The sequence below is a fragment of the Gracilinanus agilis genome, chromosome 2 (assembly GCF_016433145.1).
Source record: "Gracilinanus agilis isolate LMUSP501 chromosome 2, AgileGrace, whole genome shotgun sequence".
Taxonomy (NCBI): Eukaryota; Metazoa; Chordata; class Mammalia; order Didelphimorphia; family Didelphidae; genus Gracilinanus; species Gracilinanus agilis.
Genome location: NC_058131.1, coordinates 479075635 through 479087928, shown reverse-complemented (window position 1 = coordinate 479087928; position 12294 = coordinate 479075635). Strand labels below are relative to the sequence as shown.

The following is a 12294-nucleotide window of genomic DNA, read 5'->3' as shown; positions in this document are numbered from 1 at the left end:
ATGTATTCTACTTATGAGTTATGTCTTATCAAATTTCAAGCATATTAATTTGAGATTGAATTGACTTCCATTTAATGTTAAGTTCTTTTGTTTACATGTTAACTACTAATATTCTATGCATTTATGTATGGATATCTGAGATCAAAAGTATTTTGACTGTCCTTCTTCCTGAACACTGTCTTCTGAGTATTCCTGAGTAACCCTCCCTTTATTATTTTTCTTTTTGTTGTTCTCTGGCATCTGTTTCTTCCTGTGATAGATGGCCTAGTAGTCATAAGGGAGATGCTTTTCCCTTCTACCTAAATTTTCAATATAAATCCCTATTGATCAGATTCTGAATTCTTCAGAATCTTCTCCCAGGCTCTCGTTAGATGTTCTCCATACCTATGCTCCCTAGCCAGAAGCCAAAATTATTGTCTCTTAAATCCTGGTTCAGATATCTAAACCATCCTCTGTGAAACAACTTCTTCAGCCAGCTATTTCTTTCCCATACCCTCTTTTCTCTTCTAAGTTCATGCCTTCAATTGGTAGCAGTGATAAAAATACCACATATGTCCTTTAAGATTTCATTTCTGCCCAGTTCTAAATAATTCCTAGAGATATGCCTTGTTGAGGTTATAATTTGTCTCCATGGTAGGTCTTGGTGGTCATATTTGACAGATCTCAGTAGGTGTTCTTTCAAACCATTTTAAAATCAAATATTGAAAACTGAACTCATCATCCTTTCCCCAAAACCTTTCCCTCTTCCTAACATCTCTATTACTTTTGAGAGCACCACAATTCTAGTCTCTCAGATTATAACCTGTATGTTATCCTTGACTCCCTACTCTCTCACACCTCCCTCTCATATCTAATCTGTTTGTAAATCCTGTTGATTCTAATTTCCCAACATCTCTGGTCTACACCTTCTTCTCTCCTCTAATACTGCCATAACCCTGGTGCAAGACCATATCACCTCAAACCTGGATTATTGCACTAGTCTTGTCTGTCCCCCTCCCCACTCCAGACCATCCTCAACTCCCAAATTGATCTTCCTAAAGGATAGGTCTGACCATGTCACCTCTTCCCTACCCATCAACTCCAGTTTACTTAAAAAATTCCTCTTCCCTCCAGGATCAAATATAACATTTTTTTGGGGGCTTTAAAATCCTTCATAACCTGTTCCTTTACTACTTTTTCTAGTCTTCTTAAATCTTACTCTCCTCTGTGTACTACCAACCCCACCTCCACCAGGGTTATTATAAGAATAAAATGAGATAATACTTACGAAGTACTCTGCAAACTGTAAAGCATTCTATAAATGCTCATTATGTAGCTGCATGGTTTTTCTTCCCCCTATTCTGCCCTCCAATCTCCTGACTCGGAATTGAATTTCCCTCTGTGGCTTCAACATTTTTTCTCCCCCCCACCTTTGTTTTTTTCTTAAAACATTAATTCATTTTGTACAGATGGGTTCTTTTCCCCCTTGAAAAAAATACACACACCAAAAACCACACATTAATTCAACAAATTTTTATTTAGCTCTGTGTACCAGATAGTCGGCTAAGTGTGATAGACACAAAGACAAAAAAAGGAGCAGTATCTGCTCTCAAGGAGCTTATATTCTACTGAGGGGGAGGAGAATACAACATGTACATAAGTAAATACAAAGTACATAGAATACTTTCTGGAGGGAGAAAAATGCTTTTTTTCCTGAGACCCTCAAGTTCCTCTAGCCCTCCTTCCTCCTCCTATAGCATTTTGAACATAGGTACATGACTGTTAATTGTCTTGGGAAACAACACATAGTACAGTCTATGAAATCCCTAATATATTTTCCCGTCTTCACAGCCTAACCAAAACTGAAATTCTCAGTTCCTTGTAGCCTTTGCTATTAACTTTTTCTATGAAATGCAGCCTGGGGGTTCTGTTCCCATAGTTCTTGATGGCAACCTTTTGATAGGGGATTTTCCCATCTTTTCTTGTATTTTCCTGCCTTTTCTTGTGTCTGAAATAACTTAGGTAATTGATCAACAAGAGTACTAACAAGTGTTCTGTAGCAACACATTAAACTATTTTCTGCTAGAAGGCCTTTGACTTGGAGCCCTTTCTCGTTTTGTCCTTTCTCTACTCTCATGGCTGTCCAGAGATATCTTCACTATTCATACAATGTAAACAGGTACCGTAAAAAAAATTTGTTGAATAAGTGAACATAAAATACCTGCACTGGGCCACAGGTAAAGATGGAAGTGAAAGGAGGTCATCAAGCTCTAAGTTTTTATTTTACAGATAAGAAACCAAAGCCCCAGAAAGATAAAGGTGACTTGCCTAAAGTCCAGGGTGTGTGCAGGAACCAGGTTAAACCAGTTTTCAAAACTGATTGCTAAATTTTCAGAGTGAACATTCATACTTTGCCAATAGGCAAGCTACCAGTCAAGGCTTGACTTATTGTTTTGTTGATTGTCTAGACCAGTGATGGGCCAACTTTTTAAAGAGGGGGCCAAAGGAAAGGAAATGCTCATCTGTCAGTCTGTTTCGAAGTTTCATTGTATTGTATCCTACTCGTTGTATTCGTCAGATTAGGAATAATGTCTGGGCTGGATAGAACATTTCAGAGGGCTGCATTTGGCCCGCAGGCCATCGTTTGCCCATCACTGGTCTAGACTTATATTTATGGAATAAATATTAATAATGTAGATCAAATTTAAACCTGTGTTATGCTGCTTTCAGAGAATTATTTGCTAAATATTTTTTGGCACACAACTGCCCCAATCATGCATCAGAACCTATGTGTGCTCTACAGTGGTGTCAAACTCAAATAGAAATAGTTCTCTATGGGCTGTATGTTGATTTAGAAAATCACAAATGAGCACATTATCGATGCTATATTGTATTTTTATGTAGTTTGTTAAAAATTTTCCCAATTACATTTTAATTTGGTCCACGCTGGAAGGGAACTTTTCAATTTGCCTCTAATATGTGATGGAGGGTGTGAGAAGGAAGCATTCTGACTTTCCTCTCTTGTGATGGCAGAGGAAGAAAAGGTAGAAGAGCCACCTGTTGAGGAAGTACCAAAGGAACTACAGCCTCTTCTCAAGGAAGCATTAATGGATAGGAAATTTGGTGTACGTGTAGCAGCCGCTCTGTTTTACTACTCCATCCAAGCACACAACCACCAAGCCCAAGAAATCATGCAGGATGCCCTGAGGCAGGGTGAGGGACTTACATGCTGTCTCTGTTCTTCCTAACCTGGGGATATTGAAGGGCTATTATTGTCCATCAGCCTTCTCTAATCTTTTACCCTCCATCATTACCCTCTGGAAAAGTCACTATCACACTAGAGGTTTGGGTTTCTAGAGAGCACTCCAGGAGTTGTCGTTTCTTCCTACCTAGCATGCCTACAATTCTGGTACGTTATTCTCCCATAATCTTGGGGCAGTTGTCTCATGGTCCAAATAGTCAGGCTTCTTGCAGGTAGGAATGATTAAACAGGAGCCCATTTTCATTCTTAAAAGAAAAAGAAATCACAATTAAGCAGATCGTGACAAGGTTATTAAAAAAAGATATAAGACAATTTCTTCATCCCCCTAAAAGTCAAGCAACATTATCTGGCAGAAGGGAAGGCTCAGGTGAGTAAGAGAGGTTAAGTACCTTTGGACCATCAGGAAATGAAGCTATTCTAGATCCTAGCATAGGAGGGAAAGTCTGCAAAGCAGGCCTCTTCAAGGAACTTTGACAAAGCAGGTACCCTCACTCATAGGGCATCATCAGGGAGCTATTCTCTGTTCTGGAGGATCGTGATTGCAGAAAGACTGGTGGGCAATCACCAAAGCAGGCAAGTGGACTGTAGCTGGCATTGTCTCAGGAAACCATTTTCCATTTTTTTTTTTTTGCAGATATCCTACCATCAATATCTCCTACACTCTTTTCTCCAATAACTCTTGGTCTCTAGGGGAAATTCCTATCAAATCAATCAATCACTGAGACCTTTATTGAGGCCTTCTATATGATAGACATTAAGTATTATCCTAGGGTTTGCTGGATTTTGCTCAAAATATTTGGGGTGGGAGAAAGACAGAGGGTAAGGGTGTGAACTCTCTTTGAAAGCCCTCAATGATAGCAGCTTATTTATGCTTTAAGGAGAACTTATTCCTTCTCATCCTCAGCTAAGTCACCTGGGTCTCCTGTCTAAAATGAGACCACCCAAGGGCATGGTTTGTGGGGTTCAGAGAGTTGAAGGGCAAACCTTAGGCTGTCACTATCCAAGAGGGATCATTAGGCTGTTCTTCTCCCTAGAGACAATTCATTCTAATTACTTTTTTTTTTTAACTCTTACCTCCATCTTAAAACCAATACTATGTATTGGTTCCAAGACAGAAGACTGGTAAGGGCTAGGCAATGAGGGTTAAGTGACTTGCCTAGGGTCACACAGCTAGGAAGCATCTGAGGCCAGATTTGAACCCAGGACCTCCCATCTCTAGACCTGGCTCTCAACCACTGAGCTACCCAGCTGCTCCCAGATCTAATTACTTTTTGCTGCTTTTACTCTTCTTCCAACTCCATCCTGATAGGTAATGATGCTGACAGCTGGGCAGCAGCCCAATGCCTGGCTCTGGATGGAATTGCTTCTTTTCCTGTAATAAAGAGGATTCTCCGCCAACTGTTTCGCAAAAAGGATAAGGAAACCGAAGAACAAGCCTGTATCCTACTGAGCCATCTCAGTGATAAGACGGTAGGTGCTTATTCTTATTCCAGGAATAAATTTACACATAAGTTTTCCAAGATTACAGGATTCACCTCCACCCTCCCAAAGTTGATAAGCAATTACTACATGTATTATCACTCAAAATCTATTTCCATATTATTCATTTTTGTAAGTGAATAATCTTATAAAACTAAACCCCCAAAACATATACCCAAATAAACAAGTGATAAATCATATATTTTCTTCCACATTTCTACAACAACAGTTCTTTCTCTATATGTGGATAGCATTCTTTTTCATAAGCCCCTCAGAATTGTCCTGGATCAGTTTTGTTGTCTATTGCATCTGATCATCCCACAATATTGCTGTTACTGGGTACAGTATTCTCCTGGTTCTGCTTATTTTGCTCTGCATCAGTTCATGGAGGTCTTTCCAGCTCTTTCTGAAATCAAGCAGCTCATCATTCCTTTCAGCACAATAGTATCCCATCACCATCAGATACCACAATTTATTCATCCACTCCCCAATTGAGGGACACCCCCTCATTTTCCAAAATTTTTGCCATCACAAAAAGCATGGTTATGAATATTTTTATACAAACTTCCATTCCCATTTTTAGGTGCTTATTGTAAAGGGATACAGAGACGTACCAAAACAGAAACTGAATCTACTTGCTACTTATTGCTACTCATAACCAAATAAATTGTTCCTTTTCCTATTGAGCTGCCTTTATAGGGGCAAACTCCACGCGGTCTGTCTGTACTAATTCTTCGCCACTGAAAAGGGCCATTTATAGCCTTCTAAAAACATCAGGATTTAGCCCATGCCTAATTGTTCATGGCACCTTTATGAGATGATATTATCACACCAAAGTTTGGACAGTAGCTAGTTTGGAATTTGGGAAAGTTAATGGTGATTACACTCAAGGCAGGGAAGCTGAAAATGATGGAGCCTTCAGTTTCCAGAAGTCAAGACAAATCAGAGTTTGGGGACACCAGAAAGTCAAGCAAAAGATCAAAGAGTCTGTAGGTAACAGTAGTCAGATTCTGAAAAGTTCACAGAAATCACAGAATCTCAGCATTAGAAGAAGACTCAGAGTTCTATCCAGTCCAAACCAATTCCTGAATGAGAATCTCTTCAACACCATGTCCAATGAGTGGTCATCCAGTCTTTACCTGAAGAACTCTAAGGAGGGGGAACCCAGTTGCTGCAGAGACAACCCACTGTACTTTTGAATGGCTTTAATTGTTAGGAAGTTTTTCTTTTTTTTTTTAAAGCTAAACTTCCATCTTAGAATCAATAATGTGTATTCATCATAAGGCAGAAAAAACAAGTGGGAAGAGGTAGGCAATGGACGTTAAGTGCCTTGTTCAGGGTCACACAGAGAGGAAGTGTCTGTGGTCAGAACTGAACCTAGGACCTCCCATCTCTAGGGCTGGCTCTCTATCCACTGCCACCCCACCCCCATCATGTTTGAACTCCACAGGAGTACATTAGATGGTTCAAGGAATAAGGTCATCATTACACTGGAAATCTGGTGGCTGTAGGCCAGTAATTCCCAAAGTGGGCTCCACCGCCCCCTGGTGGGTGCTGCAGCGATTCAGGCAGGTGGTGATGGCCACAGGTGCATTTGGGGGCAGTGAATAACTGTAAGGGGGCGGTGATAGTATGTGACAGGAGGTGCTAAGTAATATTTTTTCTGGAAAGGGGGCGGTAGGCCAAAAAAGTTTGGGAACCACTGCTGTAGGCTAATAATAATAATTAGCACTTACATAATGCATTAAAGTTTGCAAACCTTCCTATCTGTTATCTTATTTAAGCCTCACAACACTCTGGTGTATTTACTTCTGTATCTATGCTAACTGTGCCTAGAGAGAAAGACCACCATGAAGAGATCCTCTGTCTCTAGGAATACTTTCTCTAGGGGCAACTAAATAGCATAGTGGACAGAGTGTCAAGTCTGGAATTGAGAAGATCTGGGTCCAAATTTGGCCTCAGATTCTTCCTAGATATATGGCCCTGGGCAAGTTACTTAACCCCAATTACCTAACCCTTGCTGCTCATCTGTCTTAGAATTGATATTAAGACAGAAAATAAGAGTTAAAAAAAAAAAAAGCTATTTTCTCTAAGTCATTTTTCCACCACAGCATCACCTGGGGCTCTGGATTTGTGTGGTTTGTATAGACAAGTGTAAGATTAAAGGGGGCAGCTGGGTGGCTCAGTGGATTGAGAGCCAGGCCTAGAGATGGGAGGTCCTAGGTTCAAATCTGGCCTCAGACACTTCCCAGCTGTGTGACCCTGGGCAAGTCACTTGACCCCCATTGCCTACCCTTACCACTCTTCTGCCTTGGAGCCAATACTCAGTATTGACTCCTTGGAGCCAATACTCAGTATTGACTCCAAGACGGAAGGTAAGGGTTTTAAAAAGAATAAAAAATAAATAAAAAAGATTAAAAATTAATATCCAAGTACTCCAAATATTATTTTTTACAAAGTTTATTAATAATAACTTGAAGCAAAAGGAAAACAGCAGCCTCAGTAAAAGAAGGAAGCTTCCCCAGACTGCAGACACAAGAGAGGAGCATGCAACATGCAAAGTCACCAGAGAAAAGAGAGAGAGAGAGAGAGAGAGAGAGAGAGAGAGAGAGAGAGAGAGAGAGGGCAGGCTTACACACAACTTTATCTATACAATGTAAGCACACAACTTGGGGATGAAAAGGAAAAGGATGCTGGGTAATGTAGTTCAGGGGTACAAAATTTCTATTTACACTCAAGGAATTTACATCTGACTTAGAATGGATACACTGTCTTAGGCATATAAGCAATGGCGACTTAGAAAATATGAATAATCCTAAAATAGCAAAAGACAGAGAAAAAGCCTGATGCTAGGAAAATATCTCAACAAGAGATAACTAAAACACAAGTTCAGAAGAATACTGCAATTCAAAAAATGAAAATGTATGAAGCCTCAAAGAAAAATGTGAAAGGATAGAGCTCCCAAAAGGAGAGAAAAATAAATAATAAGAAACTTAGATGAAAAATTGGAAAAGGAAAAAAATAGGAAAAATCAACAGTTTAGAACAAAAACTTACTAAAGAAAACAGTTCTCTAAAAGAAGGAAAAACAATGCCTCAAATAGGAAAAGAACTCCCTAAGAAAAGGAATGCAAAGCCTCGAAGAAAATGGCTCCCTAAAAATTAGAACTGGACAAATGGAAGCTAATGAATTCATAAGACAGCAGGAAATTACAAAACACATTCAAAAGAATGAAAATATAGAAGAAAATTTGAAAACTCTGATTGGAAAATATGAAAGACATCACAATGTGATTGAAACGTATGCAATATGTATTAGTCAATGTAGAAAGAAAAATATAAACAATAAAAATGAGTCCATATTTAGAGTCAAAGAACAGCCTAGGAGTTTTCTGTTAAAATTGGAAAGAACTAGGCCCCTCTTCAGGTTTAATGGAACCCAAATTGGCTAATTATGGTGGAGAAGTAGGCATCTTACCTTTCCCCTGCTGGGAGAAAGACAGCCTACATTTTGTGATCCAGATGCTGAATGCACATTATGATGGATCTTTTAATGTTCTGTCCCACTGCACAAAGGTGCAGAGAACCCACTAAACTATGTTTTACATCTCCTCAGACCCTGATACATACCCTCCTTGCTGTTGAGCTGAACAGTTGCCAGTGGCAAGTTCGGATTGTGGCCTGCCGAGCTCTCTCCCGGATTACTGGGAGGAGTGTCAACAAGGTAAATTCTCTCCTGGTCCCTCTTAAATCCAAGTGGCACTTTAAATGAGGTGGGCAACACTTGCAGCTATTCGCTGCTGTTAAATTCCCCATTCCTACTCAACCATACTTTCCAATCAGATCTCTCTCTCTTAGTACCACTGCTTCCTGCTTATGGTTACCAAAATCAAAACCAAAAGAAAAATGGTCATCCCTCAATGCAAAAAAAAAAGAAAAAAGCAGCTAGTTTCTAGGACAAACTCTCTGCCAGACTGATCAGAAAACAGCCAAATGCCATTCCCTAGTCACATCTCATAGATGTACATCAGGTATGAGCCAGGTAGAGAGAGAGACTCAAAGCACGACTATGTCCAACCCCCAAATCAAAATTGCATCCAGATGCGTCTCTGGGCTTCTATGACTTTGACTACCGGTCCTGCTACCTGATTTTGAATTCCTTAAAAAATATATACAGAGATATGTATCGCATGTCTACTCAATGTCCAGTGACAGATTTTAGAAGGGTTTGGCATGGTCCTTCTGGTGTAAAGAAGTATAGGAGATGCTTCCTTGGGTTGAGAAAGGTGATTCCTATGCTTCATATCAAAGCCTTATTTTAGCAAAAAATACACCCCTTTATTTTTCTTCTTTTTTTCTTTTTAAAATTTAAAAGTTATTTAGTTAATTAATTTAGAATATTTTTCCATGCTTACATGATTCATATTCTTTCCCTCTCCTCCTCCCTGCCCCCTCCTATAACCAACAAGCAATTCCACTGCATTTTACATGTATCGTGGATCAAGACCTCTTTCCATATTATTAATATTTGCAATCGAGTATTATTAATATTTGCAACAGAGTATACCCTTTTCTGAGACAAGAAAGGATACCTTTGCTATAGCTCCTAGAAATCAAACATGATTAATGTGGACATTTGTTTTTCAGGATGATACAAATTGGTAATTAGTTTTGTTTTTCTTGCCTTCTCAATGAGTGGGGAAGGGGAAGAGGAAGAAGGGAAGAAGATAATGTAGAACTGAATTAAAAGACAAAAGAACAGGGGCACCTAGGTGGCTCAGTGGACAGAGCCAGGCCCAGAGGTCCTGGGTTCATATTTGGCCTCAGATATTTCTTAGTTGTATGACCTTGGGGAAGTCTCTTAACCCCCCTTGCATAGTCCTTACTGCTCTTCTGCCTTACAATCAATCAATTCTAAGACAAAAGGTAAGGGTTTAAAGCAACAACAAAAAGGATGCTATGTTTGAAATAAAGAAATCGCTGAGCCATAATTTTGAGCTGAGGATCCAAACTTTAATTGTGGTAAATTAAAGCTGGAGATCTAACCATACCCAGTTTGTGATAAGTATGTTTTGTAGATTTTTGACTACTAATTAGCTTAAGTAATTAACATGATGGAACATACAGAGGATGTTAAGAAACATGCAATGGTGCTTGATAACAAGGGTTTGGAACATTTGCTATGAAGTCCTAAATTCAGTATAAGGTTAACCCTCATACTATTTAGGTCATAGTTACCTTTCTTGGCCACAGTTCTCTGGGGAACCTATAGTGGCATAAATCTTTAAAGGATGAAACAACCCCTGGGAAAAAAACAAGATTGTTTTCATATTATCTTATCAGGCCAGCTGTATACTCTCAACTCCCAATGAACCCAGCTCCTTCTGCATGGATTTCAGCTTCCCTAGAAAACTACCCAGAACTAAAGTTTTTATTCCTCCAAAAGAAGCTCTTAATGTATTTAGTTGCTATAATATTCTCATATGCCTAACTATATCCTTTCTAATACTATGGTTACTATTCTATTATTATAATTAATATCTTATACACAGTGTAATAACTGGGTCTGTTTCTAAAAATTATAATTGCAGTTACTTATTTAAAGGATTATATGTGATCACTTGGTTCATGATCAAAATAATAAAACATTGAATAAAAATACAATAAAAATTAAAATATTTTGCCTTTCTTTTTTAAAATTTTTAAATTAAAATTTTTTTGTTTTCTTTTATTTATTTTCTAAATTTTTTAATTAATTAAGAACATTTTTCCATGGTTACATGATTTATGTTCTTTCCCTCCCCTCCTTCCACCCCCCTCCCATAGCCAATACACAGTTCCACTGGATTTTACATGTGTCATTGATCAAGACCTATTTCTATATTATTGATATTTGCACGAGGGTGATCGTTTAGAGTCTACATCCTCAATCATGTCCCCATTGACCCATATGATCAAACAATTGTTTCTACTTCCACGGTTCTTTCTATGGATGTGGATAGTGTTCTTTCTCATAAGTTCCTCAGAAATGTCTTAGATCATTGCATTGCTACTAGTAAAGAAGTCTATGTATAAGGTTCTCCTGGTTCTGCTCCTTTCATTCATTTTTCCTTTTACTTCTAATTCCTCCACTCCTCAAGGGTATAGTCTAATTGATGAAATAAGACACTTAGCAAACAGAAGCTAAGCTACATAGTACTTAATTTAAGTATAATTGGAATTTAGAAAAGAGAGATTTCTGAGGACCCAGTATGGTCCTATGGAACATGAGTCCAGTCACTCCCCTGCTTGAAAAAACTTCCAATGACTGCAGTATTTACAGGGAAGGCCTCATGGAAGAGTTGGGTCTTAAACCATGCTAAATCCGCTTATATTACTTCAGCTGTGACTGACTCTTTGTGACTCCATTTGGGTCAGAGATACTGGAATGGTTTCCCATTTCCTTCTCCAGCTCATTTTACAGATGAGGAACTGAGGCAAATACACAGCTAATAAATGTCTGAGGCCAGATTTGGGCTTGGGAAGATGAGTCTTCTTGATTCTAGATCCAACATTCCATCCACTGTACCACCCAACTCCCCTAGATCGATTCTAGCTAAATCTAAATAATATATTGGGAGGCAGCAAGACTGCTCTTTAACCCACATTCCTATCTGTCCTAGATAAAACTTCATAGCCTCATGAAATGGCCCATCCTTTCTTAGGTTTCCTTTTCCCCAGTGTATTTCATCCACATGTCATTACCTATGGAATATCTTCAGCTTTCTAAATAGATTTGCCATAGAATGCCCAAATCATCTTATTCTCATTTATTTTGACTACCAAGATGGTCCTGAAATTATACCTGTCATTTCCATGGCCCTGAACCACCTGACTATTCCTTTAGCCTGTTTTTAAACCCCATTGTCTAGAGGTGTGGGCACAAATATAGTTGAATAATCAGGATGCAGCAGTTCAGGTACTGACCAGAGAATCATGGAATCTCAGAGTTGCAAGAGACCACAGAGGGTTTCTGTTCTAACCCATACCTAAGCAAGAATACCTTCTATCTTATCCTCATTAAGTAATCATTCAGTGTCTGCTTGAAGATCTCCAGGGAGAGGAGACCCTCTACTTCTCAAGCCAACCCTTTCTGCTTGTCTACAGCTCTTTGACCTAAAGATTGTAGTAGGTGTGTGTGACATGGGGATCAGGTGGGATCTAGATGAATTAAGAGTCTACTCTGTAACTCTCTTTGAGGTATGGGAACTGGAAAAGAAAATTGAGGCATCTCTTCATTCACATTTTCACCTGTTGTATACTTCTTTCTGGTGTTGTTATAAGGATTTGAGCATATGAGCAGGATCTGCAGAATTCCAGAACCTTTCCTGCCTCTGCCTCCTTTTCTGCAGACCCTGCTCATATGCTCAAATCCTTATAACCAAGGCAGGAAAGGTTCTGGAATTCTGCAGATCCTGCTCATATGCTCAAATCCTTATAACGGTATTTAAATAAATATGATTAATTATCTACACATATGTCACTGCTTGAGTGGCAAGGATTGAGAAAGAGATGCAAAGAAGAAAAGTACTTATT

At 38.9% G+C, this 12294-nt stretch overlaps 1 protein-coding gene across 1 annotated transcript in view; it reads left to right on the top strand.

The window, feature by feature from the left end:
* The window catches only part of HEATR4 (HEAT repeat containing 4), a 69386-nt gene that overhangs the window by 21081 nt on the left and 36011 nt on the right, over positions 1 to 12294 (top strand). Inside the window, exons 6-8 of the mRNA XM_044659974.1 lie at positions 3013 to 3192; positions 4551 to 4711; positions 8336 to 8443. Coding sequence (XP_044515909.1) covers positions 3013 to 3192; positions 4551 to 4711; positions 8336 to 8443 — 449 coding nt within the window. The remainder of the gene's footprint in view (positions 1 to 3012; positions 3193 to 4550; positions 4712 to 8335; positions 8444 to 12294) is intronic.